This window comes from Sorex araneus, chromosome 6 (genome assembly GCF_027595985.1).
Source record: "Sorex araneus isolate mSorAra2 chromosome 6, mSorAra2.pri, whole genome shotgun sequence".
In the NCBI taxonomy this organism is placed as follows: domain Eukaryota; kingdom Metazoa; phylum Chordata; class Mammalia; order Eulipotyphla; family Soricidae; genus Sorex; species Sorex araneus.
This window is the reverse complement of record NC_073307.1, coordinates 71,245,606-71,271,602: the sequence shown is the minus strand read 5'-3', so window position 1 is coordinate 71,271,602 and position 25,997 is coordinate 71,245,606. Positions and strand designations below refer to the sequence as shown.

At 36.4% G+C, this 25,997-nt stretch overlaps 1 protein-coding gene across 7 annotated transcripts in view; it reads left to right on the top strand.

Annotated features, from left to right (window-relative positions):
• CNTN1 (contactin 1) overlaps positions 1 to 25,997 on the top strand; it is a 336,636-nt gene that overhangs the window by 174,885 nt on the left and 135,754 nt on the right. For all 7 annotated transcript variants that reach the window (XR_008630792.1, XM_055143917.1, XM_055143916.1 and 4 more), the window contains 3 exons: positions 19,572 to 19,778; positions 22,472 to 22,571; positions 22,712 to 22,893. Coding sequence is in view for 6 of the 7 variants with exons in the window: in XM_055143917.1 (XP_054999892.1) it covers positions 19,572 to 19,778; positions 22,472 to 22,571; positions 22,712 to 22,893 (489 nt within the window). In the remaining variant the exon portion in view is untranslated. The remainder of the gene's footprint in view (positions 1 to 19,571; positions 19,779 to 22,471; positions 22,572 to 22,711; positions 22,894 to 25,997) is intronic.

Genomic DNA, 25,997 nt, shown 5'->3' with positions numbered 1-25,997 from the left:
CTGAATGAAAGAACTTTATTTCGGGACTTGCAGTATATGACTGTTTTTTTGTATAGACGCAATAGTTCCAAATGACAGAGGTGCTATCTTGTGAAGCAAATGTACTTCAAAGCAAGATAAGAAATTCTGAGTTCAACCCAGAGCCCACAGTATATTAAGTATATTAGAAAGCTGTTATATATGTATATATATATATTTTATTTTGAGCCACACTTAGCTGTGTTCAGGGTTTACTCTAGGTTCTGTGCTCAGGGATCATTCCTGCAAGCACCCTACTCACTATAGTATGTATCCAGTTCAGAAAATTTTTTTTTTTTCTGCCACACTCAGCTGTGCTCAGGAATTCTGCTCACATTGTTTAATAAGAGAAGAGATACTGGAGATCCTTGCCTTGTACCTGATCTCAGTGGGACTGCTCTTAGTTTTTCACCATTAACAATAATATTTGCTGTGGGTTGTTATAGATCATTGTCACTGTATCACTGTCATCCCATTGTTCATCGATTTACCAGGCACCAGTAATGTCTCTGTTCCTTTCATCCCTGAGATTTTAGCACCCTCTCCTTACTCATTCTTCCCAACGATTGGAGGCTCTCTCAGGGTCAGGGGAATGAGACCTATCATTACTGTTTTTGGCATATCGAATGTTGTTATAGATCGCTTTTATTATCTTGAGGAAGGTTCATTTCATTCCATTCTTATTTTTGTTGAGGGTTTTTCTCATAAGTGGTTGCTGGAACTTGTCAAAAGGTTTCTCTGCATTAATTGCTATGATTATATGATTTTTAACTTTCCTTTTACTTATGTGGAATATTATATTAAGTGATTTCTGGAAATTGAACCACCATTACATGCTTGGGACAATCCCACTTGATCTTGGTGTATTTTTTTTCATGTTATTTGATTTGATTTGTTGAGTGATTTTTCATCAATGTTTATTAAGGACATTGGTCTGCAGTTATTTTTTTCTAGAAATGTCTCTTTATGCTTTGTAATGTTAGCTTAGTAGAAAGTGTTAGGATGAATTTCTATTTCTTTGATATTGTGAAATAGCTTGAGAATCAATAGCAATAAGTCTTCTCTAAAGGTTTGGGCTTGATAGATCTCACAGATAAATCCGTCTGGACCAGGACTTTTGTTCTGAGGAGATTCTTGATTATTGTTTCAATTTCCTTGCTTGTAACTGACCTCTTCACACTCTCTATTTCCTCTTCTTTGATTTTGGGATATTACATACTTCTAAGGATCTTTATATTTCTCTAAGTTCTCTAGCTTAACCGAATAGTTATAAGTAATAAGCTCTTATAATGCCTTGGCTTTCTGATTTCTTGGGTTTTACTGTAATTCCCCCCTTTTGTTTGTGATTTTACTTATTTGAGTACTCTACCATTAATTTTTATGAGTGTAGCCAACGGTTTGTCTATCTTATTTATTCTATCAAACAACCAGCTTTGGTTTCATTGATTTTTTTTTGTATTGCATCTTGGTTTCTATATCATTGATTTTTGCTCTTTTTTTTCATAGTTCCTCACTTATAAAAATTTGGATTCACTTTTTGTTGGTTCTCCAAACTTTTGAAATGTGCATTTAGGCTGTTGATTTTATCTCTTCTTCTTTGTTAATGAAGGCTTATAGTGCTATGAGTTTCCCACTAAGTACAACTTGCTGTGTTCCGTAGGTTTTGATGACTTGTTTCTTTATTATCATTAGTCAATGAATTTTTAAAATATTTTTCTTGATTTCTTTGACCCAGATATAATTTAGTAGCATGTTGTTCAGTCTCCAATATTATAGTTTCTCCATATTTTCTTATTATGATTAATTTTTATCTCTGTGTCATAGTATTCTGATAGAATACTAGGTATGATATTTATGTGTGAATATAAGTAGGTTTGTCTTAAGTCCTAATATGTTATCCATCTGGAGAATGTTCATGTGCACTAGAGATGTATGTGTTTTCATCTTTTTGAGAATATAAGACCCTGCATATACCCACTAGTCCGATTCTTCTAGTTCATTTAATGTTCTATGCTTTTACTGAAAATCTGTCTAGTTTATCTGTCCAGTGGTGACAGTGGAGTGTTGACTGTCCCCCCACAACCCCCCAATATTATTGTGTTTTCATCCATATATTTCTTTAGTTTTGTGAGTAAAAATATTATACACTTTGCTGATCCTGTACTTGGTGCATCTATATTAAAGTTAGTACTTCTTCTAATAAGTACTGCTTATTACTCCCTAGCTAGTAAGTAGTGTCCATCCATGTCTCCAATTACTTTCTTTAGATTCAGTTGGTTTGCTCTGACATAAGTATGGCTGTTCCAGTTTTTTGTTTGTTTGTTTGTTTACTGTTGGGTTGAATGATAGTTTTCCATTCTTTTTTTCTGGACCTATGTTTAAATTCTGATTTTAGATATGTTTTCTGTAAGCAGCAAATGGATAACTTTTGTATCCTGATCCATTCTGCCACTCTGTCTGGATGAGAAATTTTAGTTCATTGATATTACAAGAGGTTATATTTTTAATTTTTAAATTTCATGTTTCTAATGTTGTTCACAATAATCGATTACATTCAATATTCTAACACCAATCCCACCACCATTATACCTTCCCATGATTGATTTTATTTTATATTGCTTGTTATGAATAGTATGAGATATCTATCTCATAGGGACTATCTCACAGAGATTGAATAAATAAGTGAAAACAAAAATATTATGTGATGCCTCCTAGAATTCTAAAATTTTAAGTATTTAGGGTCTGGAAACAATCTCTACAGTGAGCTATTCTGTTCTAGGATTCATTTGTGAGTCTTTGGATCATGGGTGATAACACACTTAAATGGCACCCAGAGGTAGTTCATGGGCGTGACAACCAGCACCCTGGGAGGGTGGGAGATGAGAAGGGGCGGCCCTTTCCCAATTCCCTGAGTTTTCAGTCACTGGCCCCGTATACCTGGGTTTTTCAGCAGATTCACTCTCTTGTTGAGGAGTCTGGGGACGAGTCTGTGAAGATTGGCCGGAGGGTCGAGGCGATTGGTTTCTGGAGGTCTGTGGCCACGGGTTTCATTTGGAGCAGGCAGAGGAGCAGCACGTGCTCCCACCTGAGGCACCCTGCTGAAGGCAGCCTGGTGCCAGGTCCAAACACATCTCTGCAGCGAGCTGCTCTGTCCCCAGATTCATTTGTGAGCCTCAGAGAAATTACTGATATAAAGGGTTGTGTTGCCATTTTACTGTGTGGGGTTGTTGCTTCTACAATTGACTGTTTGGTTTATGAAATCTTTCAGCATTTTACCTAGGCTCAATTTAGTTACAGAAAATGTTCTTGTTTGTCTGAGAATATATCTATCCTTCCCTCTCATGTAAATGATAGCTTTGCAGGATAGTGGATGCTAGTTGAAAGAGGGTTTTTTTGTTTTGTTTTGTTTTTTTTTTTTAAGGAATAATCTGAATATATAACTCCACTCTTTTTTCTCCTGTACTGTTTTATATGTTTTATGTGGACTGGAGTGATAGCACAGTGGGTAGGGCATTTGCCTTGCACACAGCCGACCTGGGTTCTATTCCTCTGTCCCTCTTGGAGAGCCCAGCAAGCTACCGAGAATATCCCACCCTCATGGCAGAGCCTGGCAAGCTACCCGTGGCGTATTCAATATGCCAAAAACAGTAACAACAAGTCTCACAATGGAAACGTTACTGGTGCCCACTAGAGCAAATCAATGTACAACAGGACGACAGTGCTACAGTGCTACTGGGTTATATGAGAGATCTATTGTGATTCTTATGTTGTTTCTTATATTTAAGGTTTCTCTTCTCTTTAGAATCTTTAAGAAGTCTATCTCTAGATTTTGACAGTTTGATTATTATATGATTATATTATCTCTTTGGTTTTGTTTTGCGTGGCACTCTTTGGGCTCTTGAGTCTGTACATCAGCCTCCCTAAAGAGAGTAGGAAGGTTCCCAGCAGTTATCTCTCCCGCCACTTGTTCTCTCCCCTTTCCCTTTTCTTCTCCTTCTATTCTTTTTTGCTAGCATCCATTAAGTACCTTCCATTCTCTTCCATTCTAGTGCTTGCATTTCTTTTGTCAGTTCCTATCAATGCTGGCTTTTATTTCGTCTTCAAGTTTATCTATCTCGTTCTCTACCTGTGAAATCCTGCTATTATGGCTTGCTATTATCTTCTGTATTTCCTTCCATTCATTTTGTATGGAATCGGTCATCCTCTGTGTAAATTCTTTGAGTTGGTCAAATTTCCCATCTAATTATTGCTTAATTTCACTAGCCAGTGCTTGTGTAATTTTAATTGCTGATGTAATGAGTAATGTCAGGTCCTCATCACCCAGGATCAAGAATTCTAATGGGCTTGATGGTTTTCCTGGGTTTCTATCTCAGTCTGAAGAGGCAGTTGGTTTTCTTAGTTTCCATAGTGTTCTTTGAATTTCATGTAGGTTAATGTTGGATGTTTAGGTAGCCAGTTACAGATTTGTTTACTTTTGTTTAGTTATTATTTACAGATTTGTTTAGTTATTTATACCAGAAGACCACACATACCTCTGCTGTTCAGATTTTTTCCTTTAACATGGATTGTTATTATATGATGACAAGAGGTTTATGACAAGGGGCTTTGAACTAGTGACTCCATTTAGTTGGCTGAGTTATATGACCAGAAGTCAAAGAAGTATGTTTGTTATATCCACTTGCTTCAATAAAAAATGTATTAAGTAATAATTTCATATTAACGCGAGTACACCTGCATGGTTTGGGGTTTGGAGAATTAAAGTGACCATCACTCACTAAAATTCCCTGAAGTAAGGATTGCAGTCAGAGAGGAGGGAGGCCTTAGGTCCCGGGTCTGAGGTCTTCTGCAGAGCCTGTCCCTGAGAGGGAGAGTGTGGGCACACAGTCGGTGCCCAGAAGCGCACACCTGGGTTCGGAGATTTAAAACTTATATGAAACAGTGAGACACTATGACCTAGGGGCTGGGATTAGTGAGAAGGGAGCCCTCAGGGCCCCGGGTCTGAGGCCTTTCACTCAGAGCCTGGCCATGGTGAAAGAGGGTGGGCGCCCGAGTTTGAAGAATTAGAATGGATGTCGAATTATATTACTTTCTGGACTAGGGGCTGGAATGGGTGAGAAGGGAACCCTTAGGGTCCCAGAATCCTGATTGTGATCAATACATACTTTTAACTATTTAATGCGGTTTAAATTAAATTATCAAAATACTAATTAAAAGATGCTAATTACTACCAACTACCAAAGTGCTAATCACTTTCATTTGTTTTACCAAACAACACTTTTTAAATTGTAAATATAAATATCCAGTAAAATCATTAAAATGTTTTTTAATTCTTCTATTTATAATGCTATGTCCTATAATTGACTCTATAACTTCCTTTCAGGGGTCTGAGGGTTAGTACTGTAGGTAAGTTAGTACTATAGTACTGTAGACCAGGTGCTTGCTTGCACATGGCCAACCTAGATTTAACCCAGAACTGCATATCATCCACGGCCCCCAGCCCCAAGTGATTGCTGAGTCAAAAGTAAGTCCTTAGCAATTTCAGGTGTGGCCCAAATCTACCAAAGGAAAAGTCAGTAAGAGTATAGTCTTTTTTTTAAATTTCAAATGCTATTTTAAAAATCTTGAATAGCATCCGCCTTCTCCCCCCTCTCCAGAAAAGCATGGGGGCAAGGAACTAACAGCCTTGAGGACTGAAGGTGCCAACTGTACTCCGAGTACAGTAGTTGTTGCTGAGAACCAGTTATCACAAAAAGGAGAACAACATTCTTTGGTGAGATGCCTCACTATCTTAAACTTTACATGTCAGTTATTGTAATCAGATGGCTCTCACAACAGGAAGCTCTTCCAATGAAGGAGACAGAGAACAGATGCAGGACAACTGGACAGTTCCAGCTCCAGACCCCTGCACTCTGGATTGAAAGGGTCCATAAATGGCCCAACACTTCCTTTATCTGTCTAGTTCCCAACTCCTTCTTCTTGTTTTGCCATCCTAGGAACTAGTGGTCTTTTTCACAGATAAAGGGGACTAGTGGCTGAAGGTGCAGAAGTCTCCAAGGTAGATTTATTTCAAAAGAGTCTCCCTGGCAGAGGTAGCAAAGATAGGGGTGTTTCCATTTGAAATCTTTCTTCCCAAAGGGATGCAAGTTTTCCTGTGGAACAAGATCACTGGAGAAAAATTCATAGTATATGAAAGTATCAACAAAAAATTTCTTGTTGAAAATGCCAAATATTATGACAATGATTTTCTCGATTAAGCCAATGTTTTCTAATTAACTCCTAAGAATGCTGTGTTTCAATTTATTGTTTTGGAGTTACACAAAACTGAATACAATTCCAAATGTGGAATACAATTCCACATTTCAAATGAATTTTAGGTTGTAGGTTTTTTATTTCATCCCCTAGAAAAAAACAAGACTTGTTGTAGATCTGCTACTTAAGCATCAAGTAGTTGTTGACTGTGCCATAATAAACCAGCATTTCTGTGCCAATTCTTAACAAAATGAATGGTTTGGATGCCCTGGTGAAGGGCAGTCCCAGCAACAGCAGAAGTGGCAGTTAATGATTTTAATCCCATGATTCCTAAAATGAACAGCATTAATAAATACATCCATGGAATAATATACACCTTCTTTCCATAATATACACCAAAGGGAAGGCTGCCTTGCCCTGAAGCTTAGAGGGAATTTGTAGAGACCCCTACCCAGGCTTCAGAAAGTAAGGAGAACCAGTAGCTCTCACAGATATTCTTAAATTTAGACAATTGAATAATCTTCAAGAGACATAGACAAAGTTTATTTTTCTGTTATCAAACCTCACTTTTCCTATCACCAAAACATTTACACAAGTCTGATTTCATTTAGTAGTAAGACTGAGGCCATATTCAACATGTTTGGTGGGTTATCTTAAGATAACAAGTCAACAAATCTGCCCAGGTGTTTGTGAATTACCTAGACTATTTGAGGGACAGCCTAGATAGCTGTAATGCTAAATTTCCCTTTGTAGTGTATAACGGCTTGAAGCCAAATTTGACCTGTGAGTTTGAAATACAATTGACATCTGTACCTTTGTTGATGGGCTGGAGCGATAGCACAGTGGTAGGGCGTTCGCCTTTCATACAGCCACTGACACGTGTTCGATTCTTCCACCCCTCTCTGCCCGGCAAGCTACCGAGAGTATTGAGCCCTCATGGCAGAGCCTGGCAAGCTACCCGTGGCATATTGGATATGCCAAAAACAGTAACAATAAGTCTCACAATGAGAGACGTTACTGGTGTCTGCTCGAACAAATCGACGAGCAATGGCGGGATGACAGTGACATTGACCTTTGCTGATACAGATGGGAGATTTGGTAAAGACAAAAGTATATAATTAATTTCTTTTAGATAATTTTTCAGAGCCTCTAGGGTCCCAAGAATTAGACATTCAAACTATTTCATTAATATCAAAGTTGATATATTCTACCATTCTACTATAAGCATTTGCTTATCTGCATAACTACTGATGGGTTCATAATGGCAATCATAACTAGAAACAGTGGTTGATGTTTTGCCAGAATTAGTCTGGGTCACTACTCTTTCTGATTTATGGAAAAACTTCATTTGTCCCTAGCTGGGCAGTGATGCTTGATGGGTCTTTTTTTATCACTGTTTTGAGCTTGGCAAGTTCATAAAAACTTTTAGCTATATAAAGAGTTCAATTTCTTTCAGGGGCTCCTAAAGATGAATATTTTCTTTATCTTGCATTACTTTGACTACATAATGAGTATCAGAAATAATACTTTCCTCTCCTGTCAAATCCTTTACTAATTGAATCACTACCATAATTTCCACTCTCTGTAAAACTGTATCACTGTCATCGATTTACTTGAGCAGATGCCAGTAACATCTCCATTCATCCCAGCCCTGAGATTTTAGAAGCCTCTCCTTACTCGTTTTTCCCAACTATTGGAGGCTCTTTTTAGGGCCAGGGTAATGAGACATGTTACTGTTACTGTATTTGGCATGTTGAATACGCCACAGGGAGCTTGCCAGGCTCTTCCGTGCAGGTGAGATATGCTCGGTACCTTGCTGGGCTCTTCGAGAGGCATATATATATACACATATACATATTTTCTACCTACCTACCTGTCATCCCATTGCTCATGTTGCTCATTGATTTGTTTGAGCGGGCACCAGTAAGATCGCTCATTGAGAGACATATTGTTACTGTTTTTGGCATATCCAATATGCACGGGTAGCTTGCCAGGCTCTGCCGTGCAGGCTCGATACTCGGTAGCTTGCTGGGCTCTCCGAGAGGGGCGGAGGAATCCACCTCGGGTAGGCCTCGTGCAAGGCAAACGCCCAATCGCTGTGCTATCGCTCCAATCATATATATATATATAATTTCCCTTTAAAGGGGAATATGTTTTCCCTTAAAGGGAAGGGAAATTCTACTCTGCACAGAGGAATAAGGTCTTTGCCACACCTCCATAGTAGAACCCTAAGAGCCTGCTTTTCTGTTACTGCTTCCATCTATTAAGAAGGTAGATGCTTTGATTAGAGGTTGGGATGATACGATTTTAGGTAAAATACAATTAGTTATTTTAAAAATTGAAACAGTTGAGAAGGGTAATGATGATCAATTTGCCTATGAAGTCAGAAGGTCCAAAGTGCCATTTCAGTTTCATTTGGAATGCTTCTTCTACCCATTAATGATAAGAAGGACAACTATTTTATTTGGATCCTGGCCAATTAATTAGTGAAAGGAGAATCATCCTACAGAAATTATTTTGCTTATTTTGTCTAAATAAGTATCCAGTCTTTTTTGCTACACTTGAGGTGAAAGTACTCATTCCATTATTCTTTCTTGTTGATTTAAAACTCCTGCAGGGAAATGTTTAGAAGGAAAAACTAGCACCCTTATTTTATCATGCTCTAATTGGGCTGTATGAATTCTAGCTTGAACACAGTCTAATTCTAATTTGGCACAAGGGTCAAGTAATGAGAGTTAGTCAAATTAGGATCTCCTTTGAAAATGTTAAATAATTCAGTCAGTCCATAAGTGGGGATTCCTAAAGTAGCTGGGTCCAGTTTATATCTCCTAATAATTTCTGAAAGTAATTTAGGGTGCTTAAGTTATCAATCCTAAGCTATATCTTTGTGGCACAGTGATATTCCTATTTATTAAATAACCAAGATGTTGAATTGTATATTCATTCAGAATTTTATCAGGAGATATGAAAATCTCTGCTTGAAATGATTGTTCTTTTAATACTGGAGTAACAGCTTGAAACTGATCATTAGTTTACAGAGCTATGGAAATATCATCTTTGATTTGGATGACATAAAATAACTAGTTCTTATAGGCTGTAAGGCAAGGCCAAGAAAACATTGACAAATCTTAGGGTTGGTTAGCATGCCTTGAGTCAAAACTCTCCACTGATATATGGATATTGGTCCTAAATGATTTAGCTAATGATAAAGGAGAGCATTGTTAACACTATAGAGGTCAAACATACAGAATATATAGTTTTAACAGAATATCATGTATACTGGATTCTTTTAGTTCCATGTTTAAAACTTTAAGTAATATTTAAGTTTCAAATTTTTCTAAGAGTTCTACAGTTTTGTTCTTAGTTCTATACTGAGTCAGCACTGTGGAACATCTAACACTCTTTTTCACAAGCTTTCTAAAAACAGATACTAGAACAGTTCTGCACATACAATTTAAAGATCTCATAACAATCCAGTTTGAACATATATTTTATTTATTTATTTGTTTATGTTTAATTGAAGCACAGTGAGATACAGTTAGAAAGTTATCATGATTAGGTTTCAGTCAATATTCAAACACCTGTCTCTCTACCCCAGTATATATTTCCCCAGTTTCCTTCCTGCCACCTGCCTCTATGGCTGGTACTTCTCTCTCTCTCTCTTCTCTGTCTTGCTTGCTCATTCTCTTTTTCTCTCTTTCCCCACCCGCCCCCTTTTGAGCAATATGGTTGCAATACAGGTACCGAAAGGTTACAATGTATATTCTTTTGCCTGCTTTCATCTCTCATTTATTGTCTGTCACTGTCATCCCATTGCTCATCGATTTATTCGAGCAGGCACCAGTAAGGTCTCTCATTGAGAGACTTATTGTTACTCTTTTTGGCATATCCAATACCCACGGGTAGCATGCCAGGCTCTGCCGTGCTGACTCTTAACTCTCCGTAGCTTGCCGGGCTCTCGGAGAGGGGCGGAGGAATCGAACTCGGGTTGGCTGCCTGAAAGTCGAACGCCCAACCGCTGTGCTATCACTCCAGCCCCCATTTATTGTTCAGAGTGATTATTTCCAACTATTATTGTCATAGTGGTCTCTTCTCTATTCTAACTGCCCTTATTCTCCACACACTTCAGGCAAGCTTCCACCGAGGTACCAGCTCTTCTGTTCTTGAATGTCCACAAATGAGTGCAATCAGTCTATGTCTGTCCCTCTCCTTCTGACTCATTTCACTCATCATGATACTCTCCATGTCCATCATTTATAAGCAGATTTCAAGACTTCATTTTTCCACTTCCATACTATGCAGCCATTCTCTAGGCTGCATAGTATTCCATTGTTTAGGTTTACAACAGTTTCTTTATCCAGTTGTCTGATTTTGGGCACTCAGGGTGTTTTCTGTTTCTGACTATTGTGAATAGTGTTGCAATAAACATAGAAGTGAAGATGGTTTTTCCACTGTGTGTTTTTGTACCCTTGGATATATTCCCAGTGGTATTGCTAGCTCATATGGAAGCTCAATTTCTAGTTTTGTGAGGAATGTTCATATTGTTTTCCAAAAGGCTGAATTAGCTGGCAGTCCCACCAACAATGAAGGAGAGTCCCTTTCTCCCCACATCTGTGCCAGCTCTGGTTGTTCTTGTTCTTTTTGATATGTGCCTGTCTCTGTGGTGTGAGATAATATCTCATTGTTTGGATTTGCCTCTCCCTGATGATTAGTGATATACAGCACTTTTTCCTGTAACTTTTGTCAATTTAAATGTCTTCTTTGAGGAAATATTTAGGATATACATTTTCTTAAAATATAACCCTCAAGTTTTCTATATATTTCTTTACAATTCATTCTCACCAGTAACTTTTATTCATTCCAATTCACAATCAACTAGTGTCACTTTAACAGAATTTTTTCCCTCAATAATTATATCTCCATCCATTATATTTCTTTCCTAAAATATAGTCACAACTTCCAGATTTAACCCTCTATCTTACTAAGCTTAGTACAATTTAATTTCCCCAGAAATTTGGAGATTAGTTTATTTTTTCTCATTTTATTCCCAATCCTCCTTGAGTGAAAACTCAAGTGAAGTAGTAGTTTTCTAGTCACTTGCATATCACAGTGACCTCTTTCCCCTTTCCACTAGTTTTAATCTTTGCTCCCATTCCTCCCCCCACCCCACCCCCAAATCTTTGTGGGGTAGATTCCTTAGTAAGCATAAGTGTAGTCCTTCAGGCTAGGGAATGTGTTACCTTGATCTTTCACTAAGATAAGTGGCTACAGTTTATCTTAATGATAAACTTAAAGAGTCTTAATGCAGTCCACCTGGAGTCACTAAAAATCTAAATTGCCAAAAACTTTACTAGATTTTTTAAAAAACATTTTGGTTTATTGCATTTAGTGCCAGTTTCAATATATCATTATTTTCTCAAATCATAAATATTCTATGGCTAGATATTCTAATAATTTAATATAGAAACAAAACAAACATATACATTTGACTAGAAAACTTTAGTCTTTATTAAAATTTTAGATAAAAGTGAAAGAAGACATTTAACCTGTCAGAGCTTTTATAAGCTCAAAAACTCTGATTTAATTCTGGTAATTTTGTGCAGAGATACAAATGTTGCTGACATTTCATCTCTATTTGTAGAACATTCTAATTTCTAACTAAAATGGATTAGTCTTGCAAGATAAAGCCCTGTATCGAAGTTCTAGAGCTTTCTTATTTCTATTTGTCTTTTAAACTCTAAATACTCTACTCTTTCTAAACAGTACAGATTTTGAGGCTCAAGAATTTTAAGAGTTAAAGCATTCCATTTTTTCCAATAAGACATTTAGATCAAGAATTTCTGTTTCTTTATAGGCTCAATAGCTAGTTTAGAAAATTTTCAGTTTACTTTTGATATAGGGTCTCAGTAAATAAGTAAAGCATCTAGACTTTTAAAATTGTTGGATTACATACCACTGCAGCTCGCCCCATTTGTTAGATCAGGTTTCTACTTCTGATTTCAACCTGGCTTTAACATTCCAGTATTCTACACACAGATAGATAAATTGACTAAAATCATGGAGTAACCACAAATACACTCATGCACAGTCATACACACTCATACACACATACAATCATATTCAATTAATTGATATGTTCTTGTTGTTATTCTGACCCATCAAGAATGACAGGGAAAAAAGACTGACGTGGGGCTGAGAAAGGAAGGGACAGTCCCAAGGGGAAAATAGTCTTGTTGGCACATTGGGACCTTGTCATTTCACAGACTCGCATAATAGACTCTGTTCCCAGCCTGTTTTACATGGAAAGAGGCCAAGAATATGCTTTTATTGGTTTGAGTCCGGCAAGCTAAATTATGGCCAAGTCTTTGTAAACCTAAGAGAATGAGAAGTTATATCATCAACTCTTGGAGCTCTGAGGGAGGAAATTAACATTTTCATAGCAGACATAAGGACAGGTTGCCTCAGTGTCTGTGCTGCTGCCAGACATTCTCTAGGAGTCAGAGGAGGAGTGGCTGTAAAAGTCAGATAAGTTAAATTGCTGCATTCACCAATTTCAAATCAGTAAGCATTCTCCATTTATGTCTTTGCATATATCACAAAAAAATCGAGAGTTCCACAGACTATGGGGAAGTTTGACATGAGTCTTATCTAAATAAGCTCTTTGATAAGCTTTTAATGTGGCCAGTTTTTCTTATTCAAGGGCCACTGTCTCACCCAGATGGACTGGGTGGACTTTCTTACCAAGTGTTAGGACACATAGCAACAGCTCCCATGGTTAAAGATTTTGAAATTTAAAGTATTGATTTCAAGGGTATTCATTTTCTTCTGCAGGTTTTAACAGAGACACAGCTGGGATGTTTAAGGATGCTCTCCTCTAGTGTAAGAGATCTCTCCACCATAAATTATTAGCTCTGGGGTCATATTTAAGGTGCCAGTTCCTAATTCTGGCCCTTTATATGTTAGGATCTCCTGACTCAGCCTCAGCCTTAGCATTGTTTGTAGGTCAGATAGAATTATTGAGGTGGTTTAGTTGGCCATGTCTGTGGTCTGTTGTTCTGATATTAAAGAAACACTGGTCCTTGTGTCTACCAGACCCCTGAGTTATTTTCCATTAGTTTTTATCACATACTCAGGACAAGTATTCTTGATTTGTTCATACCTCTGGCCTCTCTAGGAACATTGATTGATAGGAGCAACCGAGGGGAGTGATTTACTCTCATCCCCTTTTCACTATCTTTGCGGCTTGTCAGGGTTTTCCCAATTCCAGTTAATATCAGACAATTCCTAGTGCTTTATGTTCCTGTTTAGATGCTAATTCTCACAGACTGGACCCAGGTAAATAAATTTAAGAAAAGGATTAAGAAAAGAGACAGAAATAAGAGACAAAAAACATGGGATCAAGGCTAACAGCCTAGTGGACTGAGAGTCCTGACTGTCCACTTGCAGAATTTATTTCTTAGAAATGGTAATCAAAAAAAGGAGAACAACAAATTTGTGAAAGGCTTTCACAACAGGAAGTTCTTCCAAAGAAGGAAGCAGAGAACAGATGCAGGACCCCAGCAGGGGGAAAGAGTGGGGTTGGGGGTCAGCATTGCACCTCCAGACCCCAGAATTTTGCATTGGAAGGTCCACTGTTTATACATTTCCTTTCTCCACTTTTTGATCGTTTTGTAGATTTTTATCATTGTTGACTTTTGTGTATTCTTTACATATCTTGGCTATTAATCCTTTATCTGATTTGATTAGTCCAAATATTTTTCCCTTTCACTTAAGGATCTTTTAGTTTTAGTTTCTTCAATTATGCAGAAGCTTTTTAATTTATGTTGCATTACTTTATTTTTGATTCTGTTACCTTTGCCAATGGAACTATATTATTTAAAACACCTTTGAGTTTCAAAATTTTGAGCATTCTGCTAATTTGTTACTCAGTGTATTTTATGGATTATAGTCTAATCTCAAAGGCTTTAATCCACTTTCAATTGACTTTTGTATAAGGTGTGAGATATGAATTCAGTTTCTTTTTTTAATATGTGACTATCCAGGCCTCCCAGCACCATTTGTCGAAAAGGTTATTATTACCCCAAATCATGTATCTAGTTTCTTTGTCAAAAATTAATTGGGTTTAGATATGGGTTTTGTCTTTGGACAATTCTAACTCATTGGTCTGAGAGTCAATCTTTATTCTAATACCATACTATTTTGATCTCTATGACTTAATATTATAATTTCAAATAGGAACAGGGATACTTCCAAATTTATTATTTATGACATGATTAGTGAGAGTGTTTTATGCTTCCATACAAAAACTTATTATTGACTGTGCTAAATTTAGACTGGGATGGCATTGAGTCTACATAGTAACTTAGGTAGGATGATCATCTAACAACATTAATTGTTGTTGTTCCGGGGGTCACCATTCCCCAGTGACCCAAAGGTCCCCTGCTGCATTCAGGGCTGAACACCATTCCCCGGCCAGCTGACAGTGATGGACAAAGGAAGGAATGGGTACCACAGGCTGGTTGGTAATCAGTTCCTTTTATTCAAGTCTTATAGTGTTACAGATAAATCATGAAGGGTCGGGGGTAGCAATTATACATAGGTGTGCTTGAACATTATCATAAACAATGAATAGATGTAAAACCATTCCTTCAGGGGAAGTTCTAGGAGATGCACCCAAGGACAAAATCTCATCTAGGGGCTCCAGTGCTCTAGCTACCTACTTGGAGATCCACCCAAGGGCAAAATTCCATCTAAGGGTATTATTACTTTCTCTTTTCCTTTGCTAATAAATAATTAAACAATCATATTAAATTTAGTTCCTAATAATATTTCTGGGCTAGAGTGATAGTGCAGTGGGTAAGGTGTTTGTTTTGCACACGACCAACCCAGGTTCGATTCCTCTGCCCCTCTTGGAGAACCCGGCCAGCTACTGCGAGTATCTCACCTGCACGGCAGAGCCTGGCAAGCTACCCGTGGTGTATTTGATATGCCAAAAACAGTAACAACAAGTCTTACAACGGAGACATTACTGGTGCCCCCTCGAGCAAATCAATGAGCAATGGGATGACAGTATACAGTGATACAATAATATTTCTAATCATTTTGTATGAACACGGTAAGAAATATATTAAGCTTAAAGGGTGGCTTTTTCCTGGGGACATCTTGCTATATATCCCAGATTACATCCTCAGGCCAGGTTAGTCTTTCCCAATCCCTGAAGGGTACTTATTCAGTCACTTTTTTTGGGTTATGTCAGCATTTGTTTAATGACCGTGCTCCTAACTTATTATACTTCTCATGGTGCCTAGCCTGTCCTTTTTGGTGCCAGGTTATCTTATGACTTGCACTGGGTCCATCCAAGTCTCTTATGGAGACCCCCCTTTTGGGGTGTTAGGGACTAAGGGCATCTGAGACTTGATGGATCTACAATATGATGGATGCCCAGGAGTAAATATTATTCTGTGTCAATTAACTCCCATGTTATGAAAGCATAGGATTAACTGTCTTCCTGTACCTATACAAAAAAGCACATTTCTCTAAACTGTGCAAAGTACATAAAGAAAAGAGAAAAAACATATCTCACTTCCAGAGCCCTCAGAAGATTCGACAGACAGGGAAGATGAGCACAAAGAAGTTAAAGATAACACAGAGGATTGAGAGTCCCCATGGAATTGGGTGTGCCTCAGGAGCACTTTGACGGGTATAGCTCAATTAACCTAAGCTCCCTAGGGTAGGGGGTGAGAAAGAACAAACCAGAGTTACTTCTTAAAATGCTTAGAACTATAATCCAACAATTAATTCCTCCAATCCAGTACATGAGATAGTTTTTTGCTTTCTAAAGTTTTCTATCTCATTTTTAGTGTTTTATGCTTTCATGGAATAGATATTTCATATCTTTTGTTAAGTTGCTTTCTAGGTACTTGATGCTCTTAGACACCATTAAAATTTTTTTTATTGAGTTATAGTCTGATTTCAGTCATACAGTATTTCAACACCCATCCCTTTACCCGTGTACATACATTTCCCACCACTGATGTCTCCAGTTTCCCTCCCGCCACCATCACCCCGCCTGTCTCTATGTCAGGCACTTTCCTTCTTTCTCTCCCTCTGTCTCTGTTTTTGTCTGTCTGTCCATCTGTCTCTTTTTTCCTCTCTCTCTCTCACAGACACTGTTTTCCCCCCAAATTTTATTTTATTCTAATAAAGTAGTTCACAATAATTTGCCATATTCAGTGTCCCAACACCAATCCCAGCACCATAACATCTTCCCACTGCCTTTAGTTATCCTCCCCACCGCCCAAGTCTGTTATGTGGGGAGTGGAGCATAAAAACTCACATGGCTGGTTTTGCGGCCACATGCTCCAGGGATTCTGAGATTTTGGATAGGGTGATACAATTTGTGGCTCTCTTGAGAAATTTATTAGTCAATCTCTGGATGATGGCTGTTAATAAGTTTAAATGGCACCAGAGGTGGTTCGTGGGTGTGGCCACTGGGCTTCCAGAAAACAGGAATATGGGTGGTGGTCACCCATTCTCCACTCAGCAGAAACCTGGAGTGGGGGGGGGTCACAAAAGTCATATACTGGAGACCTTCAGCAGATTCATTGTCATGCGTTAGACACTATTTCTAATGAAATGGGCCGTTTGAGTTTTCCTCTTCTAGTTCTATTCCTCTTTTGTATTTTGTAGGAATATGAAAGACTTTTGTGTGTTGATTTTGTTGCTGGTATTATCTTTGGGATTTTTTTGTTGTTGATTTTTATTACAATGTTTAAGATGTGCGTAGGTCATTAATTTGAACTTTTTCTTCTTTCCTAATATAGTCTTATACTGCTGTAAATTTCTTCCTTAGTACAGATTATGCTATGTTGCATAGATTCTGATAGTTTGTTCATTTTCAGTTTCCAGAAATATTCTTATTTCCTCCTTAAAAGTAATGCAATGGTGGCTTTTTATTTCCTCTTTGAAATGAAAATTTTTATTTCTTCCTTAATAATAATATAATGATAGCTTTTTATTTCCTTTTTGGAATGAAAGACTAAAAATATCAGCACTTAAACTAAAGCAAAGTAAAATATTGGCACAAAATAGACACAGTTGAGAGAACATGTGATGGAATGCATGCATCCACGGTACAACTTTGTAGGAATTTTTAAGCGTTTGCGTATGTAGATTATTGTAGTGTCAAATTATAATTGGATGCTACAGATATTTTTTTTACATAGGTAAAATCTGTTCTATCAAAGAAACTTTTTAAAAATGCACATTTTCTTCTTCTTATCCAAAAACAAGATTGAAAACTTTTCATCCAGAATGTACTTTAATGTAATTCAAGAATAATTATGTATTGTTTAGCAAGTTAAATATTATATTTCAAAGTAATAAAATAAAACCATGTCTAATATACAATAATACTTCATAATAAATTTATACTGTAATATGGTTCAAGATCTCTGAGGTAAGTCAAATTAATCTTAGACATTTACCAATAAAAGCAATATATCTGAAACATCTGAAACACTTACCAATAAAAGCAACATATCTGAAATTAAAATGCTAATTAACTCATTTATTATTTGAGCAAGTTAACAGCAAATATATTTTGACTTTTTTAAAGATGATGAAATCTTCATGACACAATGAAAGAAAAAGTCTTAGTTAAATAAGGGTGAGGGAGATATCTCAAGGGCTAGAGATTCTGTCCTTGGCTCTGTATGACTCTCTAAGCATCTCTGGGAGCCAGAATGAGCCCCAGATGTGGCTTCTGAATAGCAACAACAAAATGCAAGTATTAATTGTGAGACTTGACCTGGGAATGCAATACAGCTATCATATCTATCATGATACAATTTTGGCAGTGGTGGGATATAGAGGGATGTTACAAAGTCAGTTGTACTAATTGAACCTTACTAAACCTGGTTAACACTGCAAAACCTTACTAAATTAGCGATATCAATTCCTACTTTATTTTATTAAGAGATGATGATATCTAACATACTGCAGTTATTTTTTGAGTTAATGGATTTTCAGCAATTTTTTTATTATTAATTACATTTACTGAGTTGATAGGGCTGGATAGCACAGCGGGTAGGGCATTTGCCTTGCAATGCAGCCTACCTGGGTTCGACTCCTCTGCCCCTCTCAGAGAGTCCGGCAAGCTACTGAGAGTATCCCGCCAGCATGGCAGAGCCTGGCTAGCTACCTGTGGCATATTCGATAGGCCAAAAAACAGTAACAACTAGTCTCACAATGGAGATGTTACTGGTGCCCACTCGAGCAAATCGATGAGAACCGTTATGACAGTGATACAGTGATTTATTACATAAATTTAGACTAATTAGGACCAGAGAGACAGTATAGTATGTAGGGCATTGCCTAGAGTGCAGCTGACCTGTATTTAATTCTTGATTTGCAATATGATCTCCCAGTAACCTCCAGGAGCAATTCTTGAGTGTAGAGCCAGGAGGAAGCCCTCAGCATTGCTGGGTGTGTCCCCTCATCCCCCTGCAACAAAGTTCAACTAATTATTGTTTCAAGTACCAGAAGGGAAGCAACATGTCTGTTTTAAACAACTTGTCAAAACATCAGTACATAAATTGTATCAGGATGTATCTAATTAGTAAACTAGAGAATTCCATGGGACAGTAAGACAGCACAACAATTCTATAGTTACACAGTACATTCATAAAAATGAAATTATTTGACAGAGGTCAAATGTTATAATAGCTCATTTCTCTTCAAACGTATGAGTAGGATTCAGAAAAATTAAATTTTAGAGAAAAAATATTAGTTTGACTAAGATCATATTTCATATTGACTTAAAATGTTCATATTTATTTTCACATTATTATGGAGTATCCAGGCCAATCAGAATACATTTTGTGTATAGTATCTTAACAGTTTATGGTTAAAAGACTTTTTCTACATGCAAATTTACAATTTTCAGACTCTTATGTTTTTGAATTTTTGATTGAAAAACATTACAAAAATATTGATATTTTTCAACATTACAAAATTCTAAGCAATTAATTTAATCTCTGTTTTATTTATTGAATAGCTGAAATAATAGTACTTATAATTGATGAAATGATTTAGAGATAAAGACAGGCATAACTACTAATCACTGTGCATATATTTACTCCAAATGTGGTAGCTTTTATAAAAATTGCATCGTTTGTTTTGGCCTTTCTTTAAAATTTTTCTTTTAATTTTCTAGATTAGGTTATGAGCTAGCTTTTTACTTGAATGCATAATACATGCTTTAGGAGAAGAAGTAAATATTTAATAAACCCTATCTTTTCTAGATGATCTTAGCTATCGCTGGCTTCTAAATGAATTCCCTGTATTTATCACAATGGATAAACGAAGATTTGTTTCCCAGACAAATGGCAATCTCTACATTGCAAACGTAGAGGCATCAGACAAAGGCAATTATTCTTGCTTTGTTTCCAGTCCTTCTATTACGAAGAGTGTATTCAGCAAATTTATCCCACTCATCCCATTACCAGAACGTAAGTACAGTAATTTTTAAACTCCACTTCCAGAACACTTCAATTATACAAAGACTGTCTGCTTATGACATTTATAATTCCACAAAGAAGTATTCAGTGGAATCTTATCTGGCTGCTCTACCACGGACAACAGGATACACACTTTGAAGTCTTGATTCAGTTTTTCTGAGAGAAAAGGTTTTCGATATAAAAGTGCCCGCCTACTTCCGGGTTGCTAGATTAGATTGATTCATTGGACAAACACCTTTAGAGAGGAAATCCTCTGCATCAGAGTTTTGGTTTGCCAGATTTTTCATTAGATAACTTCTAAGTAAGCTAACCAAAGAAAACAAATTATTATGTTGAAACAAACTATAGTGATTATAAAATGGTGGGGGGGGAGACAATTTGATTAATTTAAGTTTGATTATTTATTTTTGATTACTATCTCTGGTTCTGGACCATGTAGAATTGGTGAGAAAACCTGAGGCTCCTTTATACACAACACGCGGTCTCAAACTTTGAGCTATCTCCCGGACTCTATTACGATATTTTAAAGGAGTTATTTACATGATACAAATACATACATATATATGCGTGTATGTGTGTGTCTTTCTATTATTTTTATTTAGCACAAGGCATTTCTCCTACAAATATACTTTCAAAGACTACTGAAAAACTTTTATAGTCATTCCAGGGGCTCCAACTGAATTATTTATTCTTCTTTTTAAGTTGTGCCATTGCCTGAGAAGATATCAATAAATTTGCTTACATCACCACACTATTTTTCTTATCATAAGTTTGCTGCTATACTCATACAGTGGGTACAAATACCTGAGGAAACACTGCTCTTTGACAGATTTAGGAATGGCTCCTATAACTACAATAGGTAGTTATGACAATCAAAAAAATGCCATCATATTATTGTAAATCCATTTTTATTACTCTCCTCAAGATAATGTTGACATGCTTGGTATTTATTAAATGCTTCTTGACCTTCTGACTTTTCGAAGATGTTTTCCTGCATTCATATATTTAAAAGGAGTTTTCATATTATACTTCCTTTCTTTTTTCAACTTGTCTCTGGAAATTTTGTTATATTTATTTATTTGGTTTGGGAACCACACCTGGCAGTGCTCAGGACTTAATCACGTCTCTGAACTCAGGAATAATACCAGGCAGCATTTAGCGAACCACATTTGGTTCTGAGGACTAAAACCAGGGTTGTACGTGTGCAAAGCAGTTTCATACCTGCTATCCGATCACTCCAGACACTCATTTCTATTTGTTTCTTACATTACGTCCTGGCCCAAAATGTAGAACCCAGATACTGATTTAGCAGAATTATCTGTTACCCACATGATTATACTGTTGGTTCAGTAAGCATCCCAGGCCATTCTAATGAATTAGATCATTACCTACACTTTAAGAAAACATTACTCTAATGAGCATGCTGTTTATTATTCCACTAAAATTCAAATTACACTTGTTCTCTCCTTTCTGTCCTGATTTTAATTATGTCCTCATTCAGCCCCTTATCTATTTTGTCTGATTTAGTCAACCTCTCTAGATATCTCAAATTTCTTTTCCTCATGATACATAAGTGTTCATATCATTTTCCCTCAAAAAATATTACTATTTTCCTACTAAGATAATTTGGCTAAAATATTACTATTTTCCTATTAAGATAATTTGGCTAAAATATTTAGTATCATAATCTTAGGTCTTCTAGAATGTAGGTTCATATTCAACTACACCTACATCAATATCATTTAAATTTCTAGAATTTTTTTGGATTGTTTTTGGCCCATGCCTTGTGGTACTAATTACTCTCGGATCTATGCTCAGGAATCACTTCTAGTAGGGCTGGAGTACCATATGAAGTACCAGGGATTGAATTTAGGTTGATCATGCACCCTACCTGATGTACTAAATTCTGGCCCCAAATTTCTGGAATGTCTTAATCCCTGCACACTATTGGAGTTTTGTCATTTTACATTATTTTCTCAATCTGATTTTGTTCAGTTCAAATATCTTGCCTTTGAAATTCTATTACTCCCAACATACTTCCAACAATCTTCACATAATATATTTTTATTTTATTTATATTTTAAGACAACTGTGTATTGATTGATATCTTTAATATTAAATTTTAAAGATCATGTACACTTTGTGGTTCCCCAAAATGTGTTTTCACCTCTCTAATCCTATACTTTTCTCTCAAAAGATTCAGCACTCAAGAACCACAAATGAAATTATGTAAAGTGATAAGTATAATGCTTATGGATAAAAATTTTCTCCTTTCTCTCTCTCCCTTCCACTTTTCAACTTGTTTACCCTTAAAGTTTATCTATGATTACTTCTTTGTCCTTTTATGTCTATGCCTTTATTTTCCATTCTCCTTTCCTTTTTCCTTCCACTTTATTTTTTCCGAGTGCCGTATAGCACTTAGCACAATGTATTAGCATATTTGATGCGATCTAAACATTACTTTTAGTTGTTTTTATCAGATTCATTACACAGCTCTCAGAATGACTCATATCGTATAAATATTGTATAAAATATCTCATATGTCATGATGTTTTATCTATTTAACCACATCATTGTATAATATATATCAATACCAGTTATTACCACATATTATAGAATATCAATTTTTGTCAAACCTCACCATACCATTTAATAATTAATGGATTTTTTTGTCTTAATATTAGGAACAACAAAACCATACCCTGCTGATATCGTAGTTCAATTCAAGGACATATATACACTAATGGGCCAAAATGTGACTTTAGAGTGTTTTGCCCTTGGAAAGTAAGTTTAGTTATATTTTTAATTAATGGAACTAAATATATGTTTTTATTATTTTAGGTGATAAACTATACTAATGTTCAAGTACAAACAAAGTTATTGCTCTGTTTAATTCTTTAATTCTTATTATCCCCTTTATAAAGTCCTGTCCCTGATATTCGATGGCGGAAAGTCCTAGAACCAATGCCAAGCACTGCTGAGCTCAGCACCTCTGGGGCTGTCCTCAAGATTTTCAATATTCAGTTAGAAGATGAAGGAATATATGAATGTGAAGCTGAAAACATTAGAGGAAAGGACAAACACCAAGCGAGAATTTACGTTCAAGGTAAATATGTCAATTTTCTATAAATTTAATCATATCTTATTTGCAATCATTTCAGACTCAAAAAACTAGAATACAATAATTAAATTTGTCAAAAGCAGTGAATAAACTATTTGAGAAATAGATAAAATATTTATCTTATATTTAAGATAGAATTTACAACCTTTTAAGTTATCACTGAAGTACCTGTGTTTATAGCAATGTTCTTCTTAATAGTTTTTACTTATTTATTCATTTTTTCCTTTTGGGTCACACCCGGCGGTGCACAGGGGTTAACTCCTGACTCTGCACTCAGGAATAACTCCTGGTGGTGCTCGGGGGGTCCATGTGGGATGCTGGGAATTGAACCTGGGTCAGCCGTGTCAAGGCAAACGCCCTACCGGCTGTGTTATCGCTCCAGCCCCCTTAATAATTTTAAAAACATAGAATTAACACATTTCATTATTGCTCTTTATCATTCTTTTATAATGCTTTTAAAAATTTTTGGAGAGAGAGCCCACATAACGCCTATGATCAAATCTGAGTTCTCACACATTTCAGATGAGCTCTGCCTCTGAGCCACGCTCCTGCTCAATCACTGTTATTGGTAGAAGAAGCTATGCTTCGTGCTTTGGTTTAAGGCAATAGTCTTCACACTGTAGCAGCATAAAAATCCCTAAAGAGCTTATTAAATTACAAATTGCTAATTTCCATTCTCAGGGTTTCTGATTTAATAAGTGTATTTGGGGCCCAATTATTAAATTTTCAGCTTCTAGGACATTTCTCAGGAATAAATATACCACCAATCTCAGAGACACATTTAAGGAAACATTGTTTTTTACTCATTTTTATTGAAAAAATAAACATATATTCAAAATTTTATTTTATTTATTTTTCCCTATTTGAAACTTTAAACATTTCACTGAAGCTTCATAAAACATGGCTTATAAACTATTTATAAACAGTCATTTTAGGTATACAATATTTCAACACCAATCTACCACCAGTGAGACCTTCCTCCACCAATGCCCGAAGTGACCTTCTCAGCTTGTTATATTGCTTATTACAAGATAAGTCTTATAATGGTGTTACTAAAATTATTGTCTGATTTCCTAAGCTATTAGGTGCTAGTTGGCCTTCTGTGCCATTCTTTATGCTAATTAAGTTTAGTAGGGTCCTACAAAATTATCTCTTTTAATTTGCTGTGTCTCTACTGGGCTGTAATGCTGTGAATTTTGGAGATGTCACTTGGCCTTATACGCAGCTGTGCGCTCCAGCACCTGTTTCATTAGGATGATTTGGGACCATAGCATCTCAGGACTATCAGGCTGAGCATAGCTGTGATTTCTCTCTGGGACTGGTCATAGGTTGGGCATTGAAACCTGAGCAGAAGCTGGATGAGGTGGGTGGAGTGCTGTCCCCTCCAACAAGTCAGGGACTCAGCCTGTCCCATGCTGAGAAGTCATATGGACCCAGAGACTGGCCCTACTAGGTTTGGCCTGGCATGACTTCTCTCTTTTTTCCAGAACTTGAGAAAGATCATATAAAGTATAGTCATGCACTGGATATTTCCTCAAATACATAGGGTATGATAGAAGCAAGCCTATATAAAGGAGATATATTTTCTTTTCTTGAGGAATGCATGCTATATTCATGTCATGTATAAAATCCCACAATTTATACACACATCCATAGACATATAAGCATACTTACACATAATATACAATCATAAACAAAATAATACATGGGGCTGTAGAGTTAGTAGTACAGTGAATAGGGCACTTGCCTTGTACATAGCTGACCTCAGTTCAATCCCTGGCACTCATAGGGTTCCCTGACAAATATTAATCCTACCAATACATGAGCAGTGAATATGTCTCCATTTTCTTGTGTCCTCTTTTATTTCCTGGAGTAGTGTTTTGTAGTTTTCTTTGTACAGATTTTTTCACTTCTTTAGTCAAACTGATTCCAAGGTACTTAATTTTCTCAGGCACAATTGTGAATGGAATTTTTTTAAATATCTCTTTCTTCTCTTTAATTTTTTGAAGATAGGAAAGTCATGGACTTTGGGGTGTTTAGTTTATAACTTGCCAGTTATTATACAAACCTGTTGTTTCTAAGACCTATTTTGTTGAGTCTTGAGGATTTTCTAAGTATAGTATGTCATCTGCAAATAGTGAGGACTTGACTTCTTCCTTTCCTATCTGGATTCCCTTGATATCTTTTTCTTGCCTAACTGCTATAGCAAGTACTTCCAGTACTATTTTGAATAGAAGTGATGAGAGTGGGCAAATTTCTCTTGTTCCAATCTTGGAGGGAAGGCTTTTAGTTTTTCCCCTTCGAGCATAATGCTTCTGTGGGCCTGTGGTAGATGGTTTTGAATATACTGAGGAATATTTCTTTAACTCCCATTTTTTTGAGAGCTTTTTGTTTTATAAGAAATTCATGCTGGATCTTGTCAAATCCTTTTGCTGCATTTATTGATATGATCATATGGATTTTATCTTTTATTTTATGTGGTGTTTAAGGTGAATGACTTTTGAGTGTTAAACTCAAAATGAATCCAACTTTTTCATGGTGTGTTGTTGATGATGATGAGTTGTTGGATTCTATGATGAGTTGTTGGATTCTATTTGCTAGTATTTGGTTGAGGAGCTTTACATCTGTCTTCATCAGGGATATCAGCCTGTAATTATCTTTCTCTGTGGTATCACTGTCTGCTTTTGGTATCAGGGTGATATTTTCTTAGTAGAAACTGTTTGGAAGTGTTTCTGATTCTTCAATTTCCTGTAAAAGTTTGAAAAAGATTGGGAGTAAGTCCTCTTTAAAGGTTTGGGAGAATTCACTAGTGAATCCATATGGGCTTGGGCTTTTGCTTTGTGGGAGACATTTTTTTTAATATTTCAATTTTCTCAATAGGGATAGGTATGTTCAAGTATTCCAAACCTTTTTGTTTCAGCTTTGGGAGGCTATTGGAGTCTAGGAACTTACTCATTTCTTTGAGGTTCTCTTGTTTTGTGGCATAAAGATTCTCAAAGTAACCTCTGGTGATCCTTTGAATTTCTGTATTTTCTGTTGTAATGTCCCCTCTTTCATTTCTAATTCTGTTTATTAGTGTTCTTTCCCTC